Raw genomic sequence first — 23225 nt, forward strand, 5'->3', positions numbered from 1 at the left:
GTCATGGCCGCTGACGTCACCAGAGCTGACATCATGGCCGCTGACGTTACTAGAACCAACGTCACAAGCCCCGACGTCACGAGATCCAACGCCAGCGGATACGACACCGGTGACGTCAGTCCGCCCAACGCCGGCGGTGCCAGAGACGGCGGTGGTGGTGACGTCAGAGTCGCAGACTCCTACCTGGCGGTGCCGGTCTCAGCCTGGGGGGTGCGGTACTTCCTGGTCACGCTTCAGTGAGTTCGACGTGTAAACAAATCATGTGTGTGTGTCACTCTTTAAAAACCTGGAGGTCAGAAATAGAGTTCATCTGTTTCTGTAATCTCGGCATATGAAGGGATTAGCTACAATCATCAATTGTGTTGTCAGGTAAAAGAAAACATGGACTTGTCGACCCCCCCTTCCCCCCCCCCCCCCCCCAAAGCACGTCTATCACCCCCACCTACCCTCAACCCCCGAATTTATATAGAAAATATATCTACTTTTACCCTTGTCCTCCTCCTTCCCCCGGAAAATTTATTCCGCCCCACCCACTCACGAATGTTTCAAGTGCCCCCCCCCCCCCCCCCCCGGACAAAAGAATTTAGAAAGAAATACTAAAAATCAGTGATATAAGTAGGGGGTTAACTCGTTAAAACTGTAAACTTAAAGCCACCTTAACGTCATCTGCTTAATTAATAGTGTTGTGTGTGTGTGTTTGTGTTACCGTTGTAAGGTCAAGGCCGGCCGTACACCTGGTGACGGCAGACGACAGCACGGGGATCCAGGTGGTGCTGAGGAGTTCCGAACCCGCGCTCTTTGCGTTAAAGTACCTGGCCAAGACGTACAGGAACGGGGACACTCTACATATAAGGCTAGGCAGGTACATGACGTCACTCTAATTAAAGGCAGGTACATGACGTCACTCTAATTAAAGGCAGGTACATGACGTCACTCTAATTAAAGGCAGGTACATGACGTCAGTGTAATTAATGGCAGGAATATGACGTCTAATTAACGGCTAGGCAGGTACATGACGTCACTCTAATTAAAGGCAGGTACATGACGTTAGTCTAATTAAAGGCTAGACAGGTAGATGTCACCCGGTTTATTTACGACGGCACAGTTAATGAAAAAAAAAAAAACAATCACAAGTGGGATATATAGCAAATTCGAAGGCCTGTTACACCTTCAAGAAGGTTCATTCAATTGGCAAATTCTATAATTTTTATATAAATAATATTCATAATTGAAATCATAATAAATCGATAGGTAATGAACATAATTTCTATATACACTTTATGTTTTTTTTTATCTGATCGCCTCTAAACTATTCCACAACCGCCCCTTTTCCAAACTAACCCCTTAGGTTGGTGATTAAAATTAGTATAAAACAGGTATCACCATTTGTTGGATTGCAGATAAATCAATACAACATCACTTAACGAGCGCAGAGAAAATTACCATGTTACCTCATGTATCTCCCACTTATTACACAGCCACACACACCTATAGAATACATCCCACTGTACATAAGAGAAACCACATTATTATTATCTCCACCCCCCCCCCACCCACACACAGTAGCGTAGCCAGAATCGTCTCATGGGGGGGGGGGGGGTTCAAATTTTTACCTGGGGATAAACTTTCGATTTGCACCCCCCCCCCCCTCAAACTTTTGATTTGGACCCCCCTCAAACTTTTGATTTGCACCCCCACACCCCCCAAACTTTCGATTTACACCCCCCCTCATACTTTATATATATATATATATATATATATATATATCGAGATGTCTAAGGGGGTTATGACCCCCCTAACTCCCCCCCCTGCCTACGCCACTGCCCACACATATAAAGTACTTCTTACCGTACAAAAAGACAAACTCCATTATCCATTATTCATCCTTCACCTTCATCCACCCCACCCAACCTTATAAAATAAACCCATAGTTCATAAGACAACCTAAAATGTTACACTCTTCCCCTCCCCAACACCTATAAAATATTCACACCTTACATAGTCACAACCCCAATTTTTTTACACCCTTCGCCCCCTCCCCAACACCTATAAAATTCTTTCCATCGTACATAAGAAAACCCCCACCGTAGTACCCTCTAGGATTCCCCCCCCCCACCTGCATGCTGGTCTGGTCTCACCTGTACTTTCTACCTGCTGACAGGTGGCAGGTGCTGCCTTTGTTCGATTGCTGGAACAACACATATGCTGGTGACGTCACCGGTGAGTGAGACTTGGTCCCTGCATTACAGACTTACATCTTAATTACATAGGTGTAATTGAAGTGCACATCAATGACATGGGTGTAATGGCACTACAAATACATCGGTGTAATGGTACCACTTATTAAATACATAGGTGTACTGTAACGGCGCATGACGACAAATACATTGATATAATGGCACAACAACATAGTTACACGGATGTGAACAGATCTTACATACAATACATGTGAACATCTATTATTTCTTAGATACTTGCCAGGCGATACTTTATTTGTTTTAATTAAATAATTTAAAGATGTGTTCATTTAATGACTTGATTTAATGATTTGACGATTTAGCAGTTTGATGATATATTGACTTGATGATATATTGACTTGATGATATATTGACTTGTTGATATATTGACTTGATATATTGACTTGATATGTTGACTTGATGATAAGTTGACTTGATGATAAGTTGACTTGATGATTAGTTGACTTGATAATTTGTTGAATTGATAATTTTTTGACTTGATGATTTGACGCTCTGACTTCCTGCAGGTACCATCATCACCTCGACCATGCCGGTTGGTGTGACGTCAGGCAGGTGTGTCACGTGCGAGGGGGATGCCGGGATCGTTTTCACAACACAGGGTACATGGTTACAGTCAGTGTAAGACCACAGGGTACATGGTTACAGTCAGTGTAAGACCACAACACAGGGTACATGGTTACAGTCAGTGTAAGACCACAACACAGGGTACATGGTTACAGTCTGAGTAAGACCACAACACAGGGTACATGGTTACAGTCAGTGTAAGACCACAACACAGGGTACATGGTTACAGTCAGTGTAAGACCACAGGGTACATGGTTACAGTCAGTGTAAGGCCACAACACAGGGTACATGGTTACAGTCAGTGTAAGACCACAGCACAGGGTACATGGTTACAGTCAGTGTAAGACCACAACACAGGGTACATGGTTACAGTCAGTGTAAGACCACAACACAGGGTACATGGTTACAGTCAGTGTAAGACCACAGCACAGGGTACATGGTTACAGTCAGTGTAAGACCACAACACAGGGTACATGGTTACAGTCTGTGTAAGACCACAACACAGGGTACATGGTTACAGTCAGTGTAAAACCACAACACAGGGTACATGGTTACAGTCAGTGTAAGACCACAACACAGGGTACATGGTTACAGTCAGTGTAAGACCACAACACAGGGTACATGGTTACAGTCAGTGTAAGACCACAGCACAGGGTACATGGTTACAGTCAGTGTAAGACCACAACACAGGGTACATGGTTACAGTCAGTGTAAGACCACAACACAGGGTACATGGTTACAGTCAGTGTAAGACCACAGCCACAACAACAGCATTTACGACAACAACATTTCCGACCACAACCACAAACACAACAATAACAAACACGACAACCACCACAAACCCAACCACGCAACAGTCACATCCACAAAAACAACAACAACAACAACAATCACTACCACAGCCATAACAAAAACTATCACAACCACATTCACGACAACGACAATCACGAACAGAGTCACAACAACAACTACCAGGTATCCTTTTTGTGCAATACTTTCAGTAATGTGACCTTTCTGTATAAGACCCCCAGTAATGTGACCTTTGTGTACAAGACCTTCAGTAATGTGACCTTTGTGTATAAGACCTTCAGTAATGTGACCTTTGTGTATCAGACCTTCAGTAATGTGACCTTTGTGTATAAGACCTTTATTAAAATGACCTTTGTGTATAAGACCTCCATTAAAGTGACCTTTGTGTATAAGACCTTTATTAAAATGACCTTTGTGTATAAGACCTCCATTAAAGTGACCTTTGTGTATAAGACCTCCATTAAAGTGACCTTTGTGTATAAGACCTCTACTTAATTGACATTTGTGTAAAAGACCCTCCAGTAAAGTGACCCTCATGTAATGTGCCACTGGTCTTCACTTGACCACAGAGATGCTGCTGCCCGCCGCCACCTACGGCTGGAACTTTGTCCTGGTCACTGACCTCGATCAGATGGACACGACCCTGGTGACGGTAGTGACGTCAGAGAACTTGACGCTGATAGGACTGTGGCTGGAGGATTCGAATGACGTCAGCACCTGGATAACTAACACGGGGGATATGCTTCAGGTAGATGCAGGTAGATTCGGGTAGATTTGGGTAGATTAAGGTAGATTCGGGTAGATTAAGGTAGATTAAGGTAGATTCCGGTAGATTAAGGTAGATTAAGGTAGATTCGGGTAGATTTAGGTAGATGCAGGTAGATGCAGGTAGATGCAGGTAGATTTGGGTAGATTAAGGTAGATTCGGGTAGATTAAGGTAGATTAAGGTAGATTCGGGTAGATTAAGGTAGATGCAGGTAGATGCAGGTAGATGCAGGTAGATTTGGGTAGATTAAGGTAGATTCGGGTAGATTAAGGTAGATTAAGGTAGATACAGGTAGATGCAGTTAGATGCAGGTAGATGCAGGTAGATGCAGGTAGATGCAGGTAGATTTGGGTAGATGCAGGTAGATTCGGGTAGATTAAGGTAGATGCAGGTAGATGCAGGTAGATGCAGGTAGATTCCGGTAGATTCGGGTAGATTAAGGTAGATGCAGGTAGATGCAGGTTGATGAAGGTAGATACAGGTAGATACAGGTAGATGCAGGTAGATGCAGGTAGATGCAGGTAGATGCAGGTAGATTAATGTAGATACGATTAGATACAGGTAGATTCAGGTAGATTCAGACAGATGAAGGTAGATACAGGTTGATGAAGGTAGATACAGGTAGATGCAGGTAGATGTAAGTAGATGAAGTAGGGGGTTGGTCAGGTCATAAACATCACACTCCTAGGTGGGATGTGGGGGTGTCGGTCTTGTTCGTGCGACAAAGGGGAGGAGGTGTGTTCAAAATGTGTTGCCACACACTGCTGTATTTTTAAAGTAATGTTAGGAACTGAGTATAAACCGCTATTTCGGGTTGTTGTTTTTTTTTAAAATATATCTAATATATAAAGCTCAGTTCTGTATGTAATGCATATGTTTGTCGATGGTCTTCGATGGATTAAAGTGTTATAATATTATCGTGCGCATTTCTCTAAATTTATGAGTTAAAAAATTACTATTGAAAGTGTTGGGAAATAATTTTCATTTTTCAAATTATAGTAATAATTGTCGGCGTGTTCATTAAACACAAATTTTAAAAAAATATCATCTTTTACAAAAATTCTAATTATGTCTTTATTTAGCCCTATAGCATTTACTTCCCTTTGATAAATTAGGAAAACACAATTACTTCCCTTTATAAAACCATTGCATTTACTTTGCATTAATTTACTTTTTATTACTTTGTTTTAGTGTTGGGAAAAAAAAATAATTACATAATTAGCGGGGATTGATCAAGTGCAAATGTTGTTGGTATTTTACGGATAAGCTTGGAGTATTAAAATTGTTCATTAAATTGAAACAGGCGCGTTCGTTTAAGTGAGTGCAAAAGACTATGAATAAGTTGGGGTACTATAGTCGTTCATTAAGCTAAAACAGGTGATTCCGCCCCGGGCGTTTATGTTCGCGTTAGTGTTTTCTTTGTGTTTAGGTCGGTTTGCGTTAGTGGTTGCGTTTTGATTTGGTTCGTTTTTGTTCTTTCTTTTTTCGTTTTTGTTTGTTTTTTTTGTTTGGGTTTGTATTTGTGTTTTTGGTTGGTTTTGCGTTTGGATTTGGTTTGTTTTCGTTTGCTTTTTCGTTGTTTTTTTTTTTTGTTGGTATTGGTGTTTGTGGTTGGGTTTGTTGTTAGGTTTTTGTTTTCGTTTGCTTTTTTGTTTGTTTTTTCTTTGTGTTTGCATTGGTGTTTGTGGTTGTGGTTGGGTTTGTTGTTAGGTTTTTGTTTTCGTTTGTATTTGTAATTGTGTTAGCGTTATGTTTGCGTTTTGTTGTTTTGGTTGGTTGTGGTTTGGGTGGGCAATGCCAGGTTTATGATGATTACTAAACACACAGGTAATGGTCTTTAACAGAAAGGTTTTTCACAGAAGCCAGAGCAGGGCCTGGCCGGGACGGCTAGTTTTTTTATAAATATTGATCCACAATCTAAATGTTGACCGAACTCATGGATTATTTTAAGAAACAAATCACTGGTTAGAAAAACAAACGTAACAATTTCGAATGGAGGTGGGTGGTATGCTTGGTGTGACGTCATTTTAAGGGGGTCGGGCTAGAAAGTTTTGACAACGTGTAACTAGAGGGAGGGGAGAAAATAGCGGTAAAAAAAATTAGTTTATAAAAGCCCCCCCCCCCCCATATGACTAATATGTTCCTTTAATGAATAGTATATTTCTCTGATGCAGGTCAACTTGACCTCCAGGCCACGCCTACTCTCCAGCACCAAGCCAGTCCTCGTGACCGTGGCACTGCAGGTCAGATGTCAAGGGTCATCCGTCGCCATGGGAACGCCGACTTTAATCCTCCCCACGTCCTTGTTTTACAACACGTATCTGTGGAGGTAAGACCACTATATATATATATATATATATATATATATATATATATATATATATATATATATATATATATATATATATATATATATATATATATATATATATATATATTCTGCTAACTCGATAGATTTGAGTTCTATTCCCAACGATGTCCCTGAGTCCACCCAGCGCTAAAAACTACCTTACTCTCGTTAGGGATAGTAAAGGCAACTGGTTAAAGTGCTGGCTACACAAATACCTTTACAAGCCGAGTTCACTGAACCATGAACTTTGCCATTAGTGCAACTGGTTAAAACAGTTTTAAAAAGTGTATGCACTACTGCTGAACGTTGACTGTTAATTTGTGTTTTTTTTTCTGAATTTTTTTTAAATTAAGGGAGGTAACTTAAAATTATGTTCTCTAAAACCGTTATAGATGCATTGTAATTCAATTTTAATTAAATAATAATTGTATTTATAGTAATAATTTATTTTAAAATAATTTTTTTTCACAAGTATTGTTGATTTTATAATATACTAGAATACCCGTCATCCCTTGGATAACTGTGGGTTTCGGGGGTCATCCATCAAAAAACATCACGTCTGTCACTCAGAGGCATAGCGAGCCTTCCCGGCGCCCGGGGACAAACTTTTCGATTTTAACCCCCCCCCCCCCAAGATTTCGATTTTCAAACCCCCCCCCCCCCCTCAAACTTTTGATGTGCACCCCCTCCCCCCCCCCCCCCCCCCCACTCAAACTTTCGATTTGAACCCCCCTCAACCTTTCAATTTATTTTTCCAAACCATTTTGGCGCCCCAACATACGTCCCCCCGCCCCCCCCTTCACCTCCCCCCGCCTCCCCTCCCCCCCCCCCCCCCCGCCTCCCCTCCCCCCCCCGCCTCCCCTTCCCCCCCCCCCCCCCCCCCCCGCCTCCCCACCCGCCCCCCCCCCTCCTCGCTACGCTACTGCAGTGTCACTTATCGTCACAAAAACAGAGCCCACATTCAAAAATATGTTTCTTATCTTTTAAAAACACCGAAAACACCGATTTCGGACTATCCCTTCATATACTGACGTCACATGTGACCTACTCAACTCTACTTCACCTGCCCAGTGTCCCGCCAAGTCTCAGACAACATGTTTTTATCGTTTAAAAAACGATTCCAGCCGAGCATGTCTCTGACCACACTATCCTTTCATATGGTTAGGACAAAGAAACAGATGAACTCTACTTCACCTGCCCTGTATCCTGCCAAGTTCAGATAGGCAACTTTATCATTAACATCTAAAAAAAAAAAAATTGAAAAAAAATATCATTTTTTATCATTAACATCTAAAAAAAAAAAAATTGAAAAAAAATATCATTGACATATTGGTCTAGAACCTGTACCACTCGCATGAGAGCGGACTACGCTACAAACTTAGCTATTTACTCGTGACGTCACAAATGAATTTTTATACTATACTTTGATGCAACTTGATTTCGAGCGTCTAGTCTAGAAGTAGTAACTTTCAAATTAAATTTTATCTTAAATTAGCCAAACAAAGATTTATATAAAATAATTAAGGCCTGAAATAGATTCTAGATGTATTAAGGCCTGAAATAGATTCTAGATGTAGAATTTACATTAAGTCTAGATTTAGAATTTACATTGAGTTTAGTGACCTAGATCTAGATCTAGGCTAGATTCATAAATTTCCTTCGACAGCTGATCTTTAGATCTAGAGAAATTTATTGTAAAACTAAATGAAAAAAGACAGTTGAAAATTGATATAAGTGTTGGAACGTAATAAATACAGCAAACGGACGTATTGTTAAAGTTATGACCGACAGAAAATTAGATTTAGAACGCGTTAAACTTTGGAATGGGAACACAATTTTCTTCGATAGACGCCGCCATTTTATTGTACTAAAGAGTCAACAAAAAACTCTGACGTCACTATCAAGGGACGTCACTATCCCCACAAAGTTTATTCAAAGTATTAACATTTTTAAAAAAATACGGTTAATTTAACAATGAATAAATCAATAAATTAATTAACGTCTTTAAATAAATTTGTGATTAACAGTCTGTCTGCATTAAAAAATTATTCTCTACCTACATACTATTTTACAGCTGTCCCGGTAGAGTCGAACATATCACAATAGTCAATCAGGCAAACAAAAAAACAAATAAATATTCAAACATGTAAACAAACTTGACTTTTAGTAGTATACTAGAATACCCGTCATCCCTTGGATAACTGTGGGTTTCGGGGGTCATCCATCAAAAAACATCACGTCTGTCACTCAGAGGCATAGCGAGCCTTCCCGGCGCCCGGGGACAAACTTTTCGATTTTAACCCCCCCCCCCCCCCAAGATTTCGATTTTCAACCCCCCCCCCCCTCAAACTTTTGATGTGCACCCCCTCCCCCCCCCCCCCCCCCCCCCCCCCACTCAAACTTTCGATTTGAACCCCCCTCAACCTTTCAATTTATTTTTCCAAACCATTTTGGCGCCCCAACATACGTCCCCCCGCCCCCCCCTTCACTCCCCCCCGCCTCCCCTCCCCCCCCCGCCTCCCCTTTCCCCCCCCCCCCGCCTCCCCTTCCCCCCCCCCCCCCCCCCCCCCCGCCTCCCCACCCGCCCCCCCCCCCTCCTCGCTACGCTACTGCAGTGTCACTTATCGTCACAAAAACAGAGCCCACATTCAAAAATATGTTTCTTATCTTTTAAAAACACCGAAAACACCGATTTCGGACTATCCCTTCATATACTGACGTCACATGTGACCTACTCAACTCTACTTCACCTGCCCAGTGTCCCGCCAAGTCTCAGACAACATGTTTTTATCGTTTAAAAAACGATTCCAGCCGAGCATGTCTCTGACCACACTATCCTTTCATATGGTTAGGACAAAGAAACAGATGAACTCTACTTCACCTGCCCTGTATCCTGCCAAGTTCAGATAGGCAACTTTATCATTAACATCTAAAAAAAAAAAAAATTGAAAAAAAAAAATCATTTTTTATCATTAACATCTAAAAAAAAAAAAAATTGAAAAAAAATATCATTGACATATTGGTCTAGAACCTGTACCACTCGCATGAGAGCGGACTACGCTACAAACTTAGCTATTTACTCCTGACGTCACAAATGAATTTTTATACTATACTTTGATGCAACTTGATTTCGAGCGTCTAGTCTAGAAGTAGTAACTTTCAAATTAAATTTTATCTTAAATTAGCCAAACAAAGATTTATATAAAATAATTAAGGCCTGAAATAGATTCTAGATGTATTAAGGCCTGAAATAGATTCTAGATGTAGAATTTACATTAAGTCTAGATTTAGAATTTACATTGAGTTTAGTGATCTAGATCTAGGCTAGATTCATAAATTTCCTTCGACAGCTGATCTTTAGATCTAGAGAAATTTATTGTAAAACTAAATGAAAAAAGACAGTTGAAAATTGATATAAGTGTTGGAACGTAATAAATACAGCAAACGGACGTATTGTTAAAGTTATGACCGACAGAAAATTAGATTTAGAACGCGTTAAACTTTGGAATGGGAACACAATTTTCTTCGATAGACGCCGCCATTTTATTGTACTAAAGAGTCAACAAAAAACTCTGACGTCACTATCAAGGGACGTCACTATCCCCACAAAGTTTATTCAAAGTATTAACATTTTTTAAAAAATACGGTTAATTTAACAATGAATAAATCAATAAATTAATTAACTTCTTTAAATAAATTTGTGATTAACAGTCTGTCTGCATTAAAAAATTATTCTCTACCTACATACTATTTTACAGCTCTCCAGATAGAGCCGAACATATCAGGATACTTGATCAGGCAAACAAACAAACAAACAAAAAAACAAAAAAATAAATATTCAAACATGTAAACAAACTTGACTTTTAGTAGTATATAGATGGAGGCTAGAATTATAATTGGATTTATGGTTAAATAAGAACCCAGTTAGCATTTATTAACCATTTGCATTTATTAATCAGTTATTGCAATGTATAGATATTCCTCAAATCGGAAAAATTTGACCCGATTGCCATTTGTTTGTATTTGGGAAAAAAAAAAAAAAAAAAGTTTGTATTTGGAAGGTTTGTGTTGCTAAAACATAATTAAGATAGAAATATTACGGTTGACGGTCCAGTTACATTGAGGTGCTAAAACAAGTTATTCTGTAAACTGGTTGCTGCTGAGTCTAAATTTGTTTATATTATACATTCATTATAAAATCAACTGAGCGACGTTACAACTTAAGTGGAGTTTTTAATTCAGCAAGATTTGTGATGGTGTGTAGTTGGTGAATCATGAGAAGGATTTGTTGATGCAGTGACTGTGTTTAACAATTTTACTTTAACTTAATATTATCTCACGAATTTTTAGCTACTTATTTAAACTTGTGTGTATTTCTATTTGGAACCTTGTGTGTGTGTGTTGTTTTTTTTTCCACATTATATACATTGTAAGTACTTTTTTTTCTTTTTTTATTTCTTGTGTGTGTTGCCTGGCCCCGGGTGGGCCTCACGCACAACTATGTCGGAAAAATACATCAAACGGCTATTCCTGCCTAAGTTTGGCATGGCAGGACATGCGCCAAAACTCTAGAGATTTTCATAGAAGAGGGTTTTTCTTTAGCTACCCTCACTCCTGACGAACTAAAAAGAGAGCTATGTATGTTATGTAGCCTATCACCAGCTGAATTTGAAGGACTGTATAACTATGGGACACTGCGTAAATGGTATGTCACCATTAGATCAAAGGAATTATATGAGAAAATGCACCTAAAAGAATTTCACAGAGATTTGCCACCTGGGGTAACATCCAGATGCAGAGAATATCAATAACCCACGCCGATAAATCTGGGCAAAGGGGCATGCTGAAATGGCTGCCTTCCAAGACAAGCGACGATGATATAATGGCGATTCTGAAATCTATAGGCAGTCAGGACTCAACACCAACATTTAAGAGAATAGAACAATCAAATGTGGTCCAATTCACTATCTCTCTGGAGAAAGAAGATGTGGAGAGTGTGCCACACTATATTATACTTACAAATGAGGCCAACAAGGAGAGCAGAGTCCTTATAATCCTCAATGGGAGGAGGGTGCAATGTTGCCACTGCAACACAGACAGACACCTGCCTAAAATGTCTTAGCATTTGAGGACTCGCGCTCTTGACGGCGTCCAGCTAGTAGATGGACAGTACAGGGCAATTGAGCCTTGGGATGCAAATAATAAAGAAGAAGTTAGGGAGCATCTAAGTAACAATAGAAATTTCTTAAAGCATTGGGACAGTTATGATGTTGACGGAGAAAGACAAAATGAAATGCTTAGAGAAGCAAGGCTTAGAGAGGTAGAAGATGCCTTTGAAGTAGATGGCCAAACTGAAACATCATACTACTGCAGCATCAGAGCAAGTTAACGAAAGCGTAACAGAAACCACCATAGAGGCCGAAGCCATGGAGACAATAGCAACCAGGAATTCCATAGTAACCGGGTCTCAAAAAGATGGGAATCACGAAAATTTGGAGGCTGTCGACGAAACAATAACTAATATTCTTCAAGATAACTCTAGTTCAGAAAACATAACGAAACCGCTAAAGGAAATTAAAAGCTCACAAAGTATGTCAGCAACAAAGGTATCAGGTCAACTGTCATATAGTCAAGCAATCAGTTCAAGTAAAAATCAATTACCCACAGTAAAGCCACCTCAAAGGGTCGTGACCAGGGCCCAACGGGATAGCAAACCAGCGGCTGGAAAGTTTGGCGTTAAAAGACCACCACCATCCAGCCCTCCAGAAACAGATGTTCGAAAGAAAACCCCAAACAATTCATGCTAGCTCTGGCAACATTGAACATCAGGGGGGCTAGGGACAAAACACATTATATAAACAACATAATAAATAAACACAATATTGACATCCTACTTTTACAGGAAACTAACATTGGAACTACAGAAGAAGCAAATAAACTAGATGCATACATCGGCATAAAAAAACTCACTGCACAGTACAGGTTTCAACTGCAGAGGAACCAGTATACTTTGTGCATCAGACAAACACAAAATTAAAAGTACATATACGGATAAACAGGGCAGGATATTGACAAAACAGAAATAACAATCATCAATATATACGCCCCAACACATAGACAAGAACAAAAACATTTCTACCACACGCTTAATGAACTTATAAATACCGAATACAAAAACAAGACGATACTTTTAGCAGGTGACTTTAATATGGTCATTGATAATACAGACCTAATAGGACAAGATGACAGGAAAACGAAAAGGCTAAAACACGATAAAGAACAAATTAATACATTAAACAATATAATAAAAACGACAAGCTTAAAAGACACCTACAAGAATACACTAAATTTCACTGAAACAACGCACTACAGCAGAACACATCATAGCGCAGCTAGGCTAGACAGAATATATGCTCATGAAAGTATAACGGTAAACAAAGTAAAACACCTCGCTCAGACACTTACATTTACAGACCACAAAATAGTTATTGCTCAACTACAAATTAACCCCACTCACAGAACAAAGAATACATATTGGAAACTCAACAACACTCTTCTAGAAAATAGCGAATACATCACAGAAATAAAGAAGCTAGCATCAGAATTCACACAGAGAGCATCAAACACACATGCACTAGAGCACTGGGAAGATTTTAAATATATGGTACGGGAATACTCTATCAAAATAGCAAGGCAAATAAACATAGATAGGAAAATTATGGAAGAACTACTAGACAGACAACTAGATACGTTAATCAGTCATAATGCATCGCAGGACAAAATTGAAAAAGTAGAATCATAATTAAACAAAATACAAACACATAGACACAAGGGAGCGCTAATACGTAGTAGAATAGACATGATAGGCAACGAAGACCCCTCCCATTACAACACAATTTTGGAAAAAATACACTGCAACAGTAAACAGATATGTAGCATAACAGATGACGACGGGACTATAACAAATGACCTGGAAAGTATAAAACGTCAGTTTACTTTATATTATCAAAACCTCTTCAATAAGGAAGATACAGACTATGAAATACAAGAACATTATCTTAATTACACAAAAAGGCTAGACAACGATGACTGTACCAAAATCAACGCGCCAATTACTAAAGAGGAAATATCTAAGACTATAGACGGACTAAAACTAAATAAAGCTCCAGGACCAGACGGACTAACCAGTGACATTTTATAAAACCTTCAAAAATGACTTAATACCCCTTTTACACGCTACATTTCAGGACATACATGAAAGAGAGGATTGTGCTACAGATTTTAACAGGGCATATATAACACTCATTCCCAAAAATGATACGGACAGGACAAAAATTATAAATTATAGACCTATATCTTAACTGAACAGTGATTATAAAATATTGACAAAAACTTTAGTTAAGAAACTCGAACCTTACATATCTAAATTAATACACTCCGATCAACAGTATAGCTTACCAGGTAGAAACATACACAACCACACGCACTTAATCAGAGACATCATACATTATAGCACGCAGAAAGACACACAACTAGCAATTCTTAGCATCGACCAACAGAAAGCTTTCGATAGAGTAGATCATACATGGTTAATAAAAACAATAGATGCTTACAACCTAGTACACTATTTTAAAACATGGATAAAAATAATATATAACAATGCACATTGTCATTTATTAATAAACAACAGTGTTACAAGCGCTTTTCACATACAGAAATCAGTTAGACAAGGTTGTCCTTTATCTCCCCTACTATACATCCTTAGCTTAGAACCTCTACTAGAAAACATTAGACAAGACAACTCGATTAAAGGACTGTACATTCCAAACACGGTAGGCAAGAAAATACGTGCATACGCAGACGACACTACTTTCTTAGTACAAACAGAAAAAGCAATACAGACTGTAATAGAAAAATTCAACAACTTTGGGAAAGGAAGCGGGGGAAAAATAAACGCAGAAAAATCAAAAGTAATGGGTATAGGTAAATGGAAAGGTAAAGATAACTATCACATAGACATAACAATAACTGATAAACTCAGAATTTATGGAATAACCTATACCAGCGATCCCACAAAAAACGACCAAGAAACTTGGACCACACTGAAAAATGAGATAAATCACAATCTGGAGAAATACCAATACTGCAATACAACCATTTTTGCCAGAGCTGCATTAGTAAACAGATATATCATTCCAAAAATAATTTTCGTAGCGACGAACTCTACAATACCCAACTCATTTATAAAACAAACAAACAAGCACATTAGAGAGTTCATTTTCAAAAACACGATTAGAAACATTAGCCACAAAACCTTAATACAAAACAAATTAAATGGAGGTATAGGGCTACACGACATTCATACTAAAATAAACACCTTCCGATTGAAACATCTGGATAGAATAAGGATAGAACCACATTATCATCCATTAGCACAATACTACATAGGGTTAAACATAAAGAGTATTTTAAAACTAAACATCATAACACCACACTATGGGGGAAATGACATAGGCAGCTTTTATAAAGAAACGCTAGCAATATTCCAAGGAAACAAAAGCATTATTGGGGAAGACACAAAAAAAAAATACGACATCCTAATCAAACAACAAGCGACACCCTTATACACGAGAATTAGTTGGGCTAGGGAACACAATATAATAGACATTAAAGATACATTTAGAAACCTACATAATAAACGCATTACACCAAAAGAAAGGGAAGTAGCATACAGACTGATTTTTAATACAACTCCAGTTTCACGAAATACAAAGTCAAATCAAAATGTTAAAATAACATGTCAAACGTGTAAACAAAATATACAAGAAACTGAGAAACACATTTATTTAGATTGTATATCAGTACAGAAAGCAAAGCAAACACTTGCGAAAATATTAAATACCACCAATCAAACAACCACAACAAATAAAGCAATCACACTTAATTTAATTAACACGACTAGACAAAGAACAGAAGACGAAAACAGACTAGTAGCAACGGCTATTTATAGATCGACTGTATGGCAAATTAGGAACAAATCCAGATATTTTTTCACAAAATACACGGACATCTAGTTAAAAGAAATATTTCAAACAAAGCTAAGACATAGACTGGGAACTCTCACTTAACCGGGGAAAAAATGTACAGGAAAGCAATCAATAAAGTATTAATTTTAATTGAGACAGTCTCAAGCCAAACATCACTCAATCAGCCATTAAGTAAATTAACATTAGAACAGTCTTCTGTTTCCAGGTTTTTAAGAGTGCACAACCTGAATGGTAGAAAGAGATACACACCTCACCCCCCCACCCCCCCACAAACACACATTTCCCCCCCCCCCCCCACACTCAACCGGACAGGCGGATATTTCAAGGTAGCGTGATAGATCAGTATGAGTATTACAGAGACACTTCTCCCACGGTCGTTTCTATTTCTGTCCATGGGTGGATACAATGTGAACTTTTGACTCCACAGCTAAGGCAGCTAAGGACGGAGCACAGTAAACTGAGCAGTGAAGAGAAACCGAGTTAGCACACCTTATTTTAGTCTAGTCTTTTGCCATTTTATTTTCTCTCTTTGATTATTATATATGCAATTGATGTTCATATCTTTGATGCTGTGTAAAACTATCAAACAAATTATTATTACTGATTTAAATGTTTAAAACAATTGATTTAAAAAAAAAATTTAAAAATGTGATCCCTTGAAAACTCAACGCGACCTTTCAACTGGTCAACATAATTTGTTTCTCTACATAGAAAATGCTTCACTGCCCCATTGACTCTCCCCAACCCCCCCCCCCCCCCCCCCCCCCTCTATGAACACTATCCTTTCCACTCCCCACCTGGACTCCTGACACTTTCATTTGACCTTTTACTGTTATCTCTTTCAATTTTGTATATTCACATACATGAAATCATGTAAATATTTAATATGTACATTTGCAAAACCTTTTGTTTACATTTGATGTTCGAAATTATGTAAAGAATTTGATGCTGATGTACTTGTTTTAAATTGCAAATAAAAGTTTAAAAAAAAAAAGAAAAAAAAAAAGTTAGGCATTACCACCTGGCCCGCCTAATCTTAAACCGACACATTCCCTTTCATCACACCCTCCACGCGCCTAAACCTCATGATACCAATATCATATTGCCCCCTTAACTGCATCCCCTTCGTCCCCTTGACCACACCCCAGTGTTGAAATACTATGTTAAATACTGAAGATGGTGTATTATCCAAATACATTTCTAACAACATTAATTTGACTCCCACCCCCACAACCCCCATGTCCCCACCTTGTTTCGCATCATTTATCATTTGTCATTCAGTTTCCTATTGTTGCTTATGTGTGTATTGTTTTATTTACACATCTTAATAACAAACATTGTAAAGTCATTATTTGACACTATTTTACTATTATCATATATGTACGGTACTTTGGTCCAAAACGTACAAAATGACCCCAATAACCCCTCCTCATTTTGTATTCATTTTATTATCCCTAAATTAATACTTACAATTGTTTTGTTAACTTTAGTAACATGTACGGCCTTATTTGAACTCTTTTATTAGAACACTTTTAACCAATTTTTTACCTTTAAAACTCCACTGTATCCCCACACCCCGGGATAGCTACACCTAACCTGTCGGGACAAAACATCCAAATAAACATAAACACGGACTTGAACATACCGAACTTTCACTCTCCCGCTAAATCGCTCACACAGCAATCTGTTCGTCACCCCCCCCCCCACCCACACACACACACTATAAATAGTAACAACTCAGCAGTTAAATAACACAGCACAGAATTTGACGCTTGGCTTGCCTTAAAAACACACAGACACCCTCTCCACGCCTGGTCAGACACAGTGTTTCTTCCAGACTTTTTTCTCCGGGGGGGCACTTGAAATCTTCGGGGGGGCGGTAAACTTTCTTCGGGGGGGCGGACACTGTTAAAAGTATATATTTTCTATATAAATTATATAAATTTCATTTCGTTCGGGGGGGCGGTAAAAATTTTTCGGGGGGGGGGGCTTTGCCCCCCCGAAGAGATGCCTGGAAGAAACTCTGGTCAGACAGATCTACCCCCTCCCCCTCTGCCCACACCACCCTCAGGCATGATAACCCCACATCCCTTTTAACTGTTCCAACGACCCCACCACCCACCCCAACATCAATTTCGAATATCTTTTCATTTATTTATTTAAAGTTCTAATTCTTGCTTCTTTCCTCTCATCATTCACACAGCAACCTTTTGAAAACTCAACGCGACCAGTATATAAATAAACACTCTTTCAACTGGTCAACATAATTTGTTTCACTACATAGAAAATGCTTCACTGTCCCATTGACCCTCTTTGAACAATTTCCTTTCCACTCCCCACCCGGACTCCAGATACTTTCATTTGACCTTCACCCCTTTTTATTTAACTCACTTCCTCTGTCTATCGTCAGTCGTCAGTATGTCTAGATCAAACGCCCGTGTGAAATTGCAGGCACTTCTAACTGACAGATACGGTTCGTAGTTGGTACGTGGGTTTAGACATGAAGACAATGCATCGTGTCATTCAATTTGACTTAATTGGTCGCCTAATTAATTTTTTTATGAATTAATTAAAATTTGGACCGAATTAGTAGGCAATTCTATCCACACGCGTCATCACGACCATGTTGGGCGTGGAGCAAGGGGGGGGGGCTCTACGACAAAAGGGCGTCATCACGTTCAATAGGCGCGCGATGGTTTTTAGTCGAGTCAGCAGTCTAGTTCTTTACCACTAGACTACGCCATCCCATAATACTTTACTGAAACTTTAGCTATAAACTTGACAATGGTTTTTAGTCATGTAACTATTGTAAATAAAGCATGTAAAGTACTGAAAAAAAATTCATAAAAAACTCTTTAATAACAAACTTTTATGTAATAAGACACTCAAAAGTAGAAAATAAATTATACACTACTATTTAAATAACTATGAAGAAAAGCGTGGGTCTCTTCCTAAATATTAGACACTATTATTTAAATCACTAAAGAAAAGCGTGGGTCACTTTAGTATCTATTGGATATTACTAATATTTAGGAAGAGACACACGCTTTTCTTTATAGTTATTTAAATAGTAGTGTATAATTTATTTTCTACTTTTTAGTGCATTATTACATAAAAGCTTGTTATTAAAACGTTTTTTTTTTTATGAATTTTTTTTACTGTTATCCATTTCAATTTTGTATAATCATATACATGACATCATGTAAATATTCATTATGTAAATTTGCAAAACCTTTCGTTTTCATTTGATGTTCGATATTATTTAAAGAATTTGATGTTGATGTAATTGCTTTAAATTGCAAAAAAAAGTATTTAAAAAAAAAATTAAAAAAAAATAAAATAAATAAAATAAATAAAATAAATAAAATAAATAAAATAAATAAAATAAATAAAATAAATAAAATAAATAAAATAAATAAAATAAATAAAATAAATAAAATAAATAAAATAAATAAAATAAATAAAATAAATAAAATAAATAAAATAAATAAAATAAATAAAATAAATAAAATAAATAAAATAAATAAAATAAATAAAATAAATAAAATAAATAAAATAAATAAAATAAATAAAATAAATTAAATAAATAAAATAAATAAAATAAATAAAATAAATCAAATAAATCAAATAAATCAAATAAATCAAATAAATCAAATAAATCAAATAAATCAAATAAATCAAATAAATCAAATAAATCAAATAAATAAAATAAATAAAATAAATAAAATAAATAAAATAAATAAAATAAATAAAATAAATAAAATAAATAAAATAAATAAAATAAATAAAATAAATAAAATAAATAAAATAAATAAAATAAATAAAATAAATAAAATAAATAAAATAAATAAAATAAATAAAATAAATAAAATAAATAAAATAAATAAAATAAATAAAATAAATAAAATAAATAAAATAAATAAAATAAATAAAATAAATAAAATAAATAAAATAAATAAAAATAAAATATGAATTTTAATTAATATGAGTGAGTAAACGACATCTAACAATAACGTACTGGAAAATCAAGCTAACTATTTTAACTTGTTTCTAGAATTCATTTTTAAAACCATAATTAAAAACGTTAGCAACCAAACCATAGTACAAAATAAATAGGGCTCCATGACATTCGTACAAAATAAACACTTTCCTATTAAAACCCATAGATAGAATCAATATAAAAACCACAGTATCATCCATTAGCACGATGTTACACAGGATGAAAATAAAAACATTCTTAAATTAAACACCACAAAGGGGTGCACATCGAAAGTTTGAGTTGGATGCAAATCACCGGAAAGGGCGCGATTTGGCGCTACGGGCTAGACTGTGAGCAATATGCCTTTATGATTGCATTTAAATTGTGTTTATGTTATGAGTGTTGTGTTTGTTTTTTCGTTGTTTTTTTTTGCGTTCGTTTGTGTTGTGTTTAGTTTTGTTCTGTTCCCAAGTTGGTACATTTAAAAAAGATTTACCGTGGCGGAGCACGGGATGCAGCTAGTATATATATATCTATAATATAAGCGGGCAAGTAGTGTGTCAGTCCTTCCTTCCTTCCTTCCTTCCTTCCTTCCTTCCTTCCGTCATCGCTATAGATTTTGGAACCATAAAAGTAAACATTCGCACCATGCTGTGCTTTTCAGTGCACCGCAGTGTCTTATTATAAGTATTAGAGTAGGGTTTGTTTATATAGCGGCATAGAGCTATTTTATAAATGCCACTGTGTTTAATTTTTTGCATAACGTTATAAACATATTAAATATTCGCACTTTGCTAATATAGATTAAAAAGATTAATGTCAAATATCATTTTACTTTATATTCCTAGAAAAAGTGGATACATTTTCATAACATAATAACTGTAGGTTAGAAAAATCTAATTAAACTGTTTAGTAATTTTGCCAAAGGAGGTATTTTAAAAATAAATAGAACTCACGCTAAAAATGTGAATGCAGAATCTGCAAGAAGGAATAATTGTTGGAATAATATAATTAGCAAAATGTGAATGCAAATTATGCAGACGTGTAAGAGTACATTATTGTTGGAATATTATAATTAGCATTGATTGATAAAAGGCTATTTTTTATTTATTTTATTCACTGAATGTAATGTTTACTACTTATAATTTTTAATCAACTATTAAGCACTATTATAGACGCGTCATCACGTTCATTTGGTGCGAAATGGTTTTAGTTATGAAACTCTATTGTAAATTTTTAAAATTTAAAGTACTGGGAAAAAAATGCGTGAATTGATAAAGTGATATAATATGGTAGGTAAAACACGGATATTTTAAATACTGCTGGGGTTTTTATAGGAGAGGCGTAGTGAGGGGGGGGGGGGAACATATGTCCCCGGTTGCCGACCTAAGGGGGCGCCAAAGTGGGTTGAAAAAAATGTGCGGGGGGGGGGGGGGTGGAAATCGAAAGTTTGAGGGGGGATTTTATGTTATGAGTGTTGTGTTTGTTTTTTCTTTTGTGTTTTTTTTTCGTTCGTTTTTGTTGTGTTTAGTTTTGTTCTGTTCCCCAGTTGGTACATTTAGAAAAGATTTACCGTAGCGGAGCACGGGATGCAGCTAGTATATATATATATATGTATATAGGATTATATACGTATGGAAACATTTTTGACCAATTCCTGGCTACGCCACTGCATTAAAGAGTCTTTTCATCCCGTTAGAAAATAAACCGGGAGTGATCTCCCCTAAACTTTCTCGAATATTCTTATATAAAATAACAGGGGATGGGAACTCGGGCTATAGACATGATTTTTAATCCATTTTAAATACTTAAAGTTTTAAAAATAGAATAAAATCTCGTAGACAAATTAATTGCACACCAAGTGAACGCCAAATAAAAAAGCGCATAATAGTGCGCAATATTATTAGTACCTTTAAAATTTACATTAGTTTTTTGAGAAATCGGAAGTAGCGTAAAGTACTACTTCCAGTCAACGGAAATTACTCAAAATTAAACAGAAGGCAGAGAATTAGATCTTTTACTTACATGTGAAATTTCATTTATCTATCTGAAATAGTACTCAAGTTATAGGCTTTTGAAAAATTCAAAGTAGGAAAAGTACCACTTACGGTTATCGGAAATCGCTCAAAAGTTGATACGGATCTACGATTTTGATAAAATACTTATATATGAAATTTCATCAACCTAGCTGTAACGGTACTCAAGTTATCGTGTTTACACACGGGCAGACAGACAGACACACAGACAGACACACAGACAGACACACAGACATACGGACAAGATTGCAAAATTATGTTTTTCCGTATCAGTGAGGTGTAAAACGTCGAGATTTGTAAAAATCTCGATTTTTTTTTTTTGCACGATTACAAGACTTTCTCTATACTTCGTATATAGAGAAAGTAAAAAAGCAAGACGATTTTATCCCGCATATTCTACCCCCCCCCCCTCCCCATCCACTCTTCGCGAAGACGTATAGTTTCTTAACGGTAGATGCTGTTACTATATGTCTAGAGGCCGCTGCCTTAATGACGTCATTGATTTTCTATCCCAACAGGCCGTTGACCAACTGCAGCGTACAGGTGAGATGCCACGTCACGTTTGTTGTCGAAAGGGAGGTCGCGGCAACCCTAGTCCTGGACCACGTGCACGTGACCTCAGGGTGGGTAGAGTGGACGGTGGGTACGTTGACGTCATAATGATAGAATACAACATTACATTGTGCCATATCAACACCTGCTCCTAGTATCGATTCTAACATTTAACAAAAACATCTTGACTTTTTCAGACATAGACTTGACTTTTTCAGTCATAGACTTCGACTTTTTTTAGACGTAGACTTGACTTTTTCAGATATAGACTTGACTTTTTCAGTCATAGACTTCGACTTTTTTTAGACGTAGACTTGACTTTTTCAGATATAGACTTGACTTTTTCAGTCATAGACTTCGACTTTTTTTAGACGTAGACTTGACTTTTTCAGATATAGACTTGACTTTTTCAGTCATAGACTTGACTTTTTCAGACATATACGACCTTTTCAGTCATAGACGACTTTTTCAGTCATAGACTTCGACTTTTTTTAGACGTAAACTTCGACTTTTTTTAGACGTAGACTTTACTTTTTCAGACATAGCCTTGACTTTTTCAGACGTAGACTTGACTTTATAAGACATAGACTTGACTTTTTCAGACATAGAATTTACTTTTTCAGTCATAGACTTGACTTTTTCAGACATAGACGACTTTTTCAGTCATAGACCGACTTTTTTTAGACGTAGACTTCGACTTTTTTTAGACGTAGACTTTACTTTTTCAGACATAGACTTGACTTTTTCAGACGTAGACTTGACTTTTTCAGACATAGACTTGACTTTTTCAGCCATAGACTTGACTTTTTCAGACATAGCCTTGACTTTTTCAGACGTAGACTTGACTTTTTCAGACATAGAC

General features: G+C 37.0%; 1 protein-coding gene across 1 annotated transcript; it reads left to right on the forward strand.

Moving 5' to 3' along the window:
- Positions 1–3: 3 nt before the first annotated feature.
- LOC131948824 (uncharacterized) lies at positions 4–22471 on the forward strand. Its single transcript, XM_059310520.1, has 7 exons — positions 4–236; positions 716–862; positions 2162–2220; positions 2765–2857; positions 4202–4380; positions 6574–6728; positions 22330–22471. Exons 1-7 carry the CDS (start codon positions 4–6, stop codon positions 22469–22471), a joined length of 1008 nt encoding a protein of 335 aa, XP_059166503.1.
- Positions 22472–23225: the final 754 nt, after the last annotated feature.

This window comes from Physella acuta, unplaced genomic scaffold, assembly GCF_028476545.2.
Source record: "Physella acuta isolate Inbredline_101_S28 unplaced genomic scaffold, ASM2847654v3 ptg000661l, whole genome shotgun sequence".
Taxonomy (NCBI): domain Eukaryota; kingdom Metazoa; phylum Mollusca; class Gastropoda; family Physidae; genus Physella; species Physella acuta.

Excerpts from the sequence above, each read along its gene's own strand:
- LOC131948824 (XM_059310520.1), top strand. The coding sequence starts at position 4 with ATGGCCGCTGACGTCACCAGAGCTGACATCATGGCCGCTGACGTTACT. Across the intron at positions 2,858-4,201 it reads GATCGTTTTCACAACACAGG|AGATGCTGCTGCCCGCCGCC; the intron begins GTACATGGTTAC and ends ACTTGACCACAG. Across the intron at positions 4,381-6,573 it reads ACACGGGGGATATGCTTCAG|GTCAACTTGACCTCCAGGCC; the intron begins GTAGATGCAGGT and ends TCTCTGATGCAG.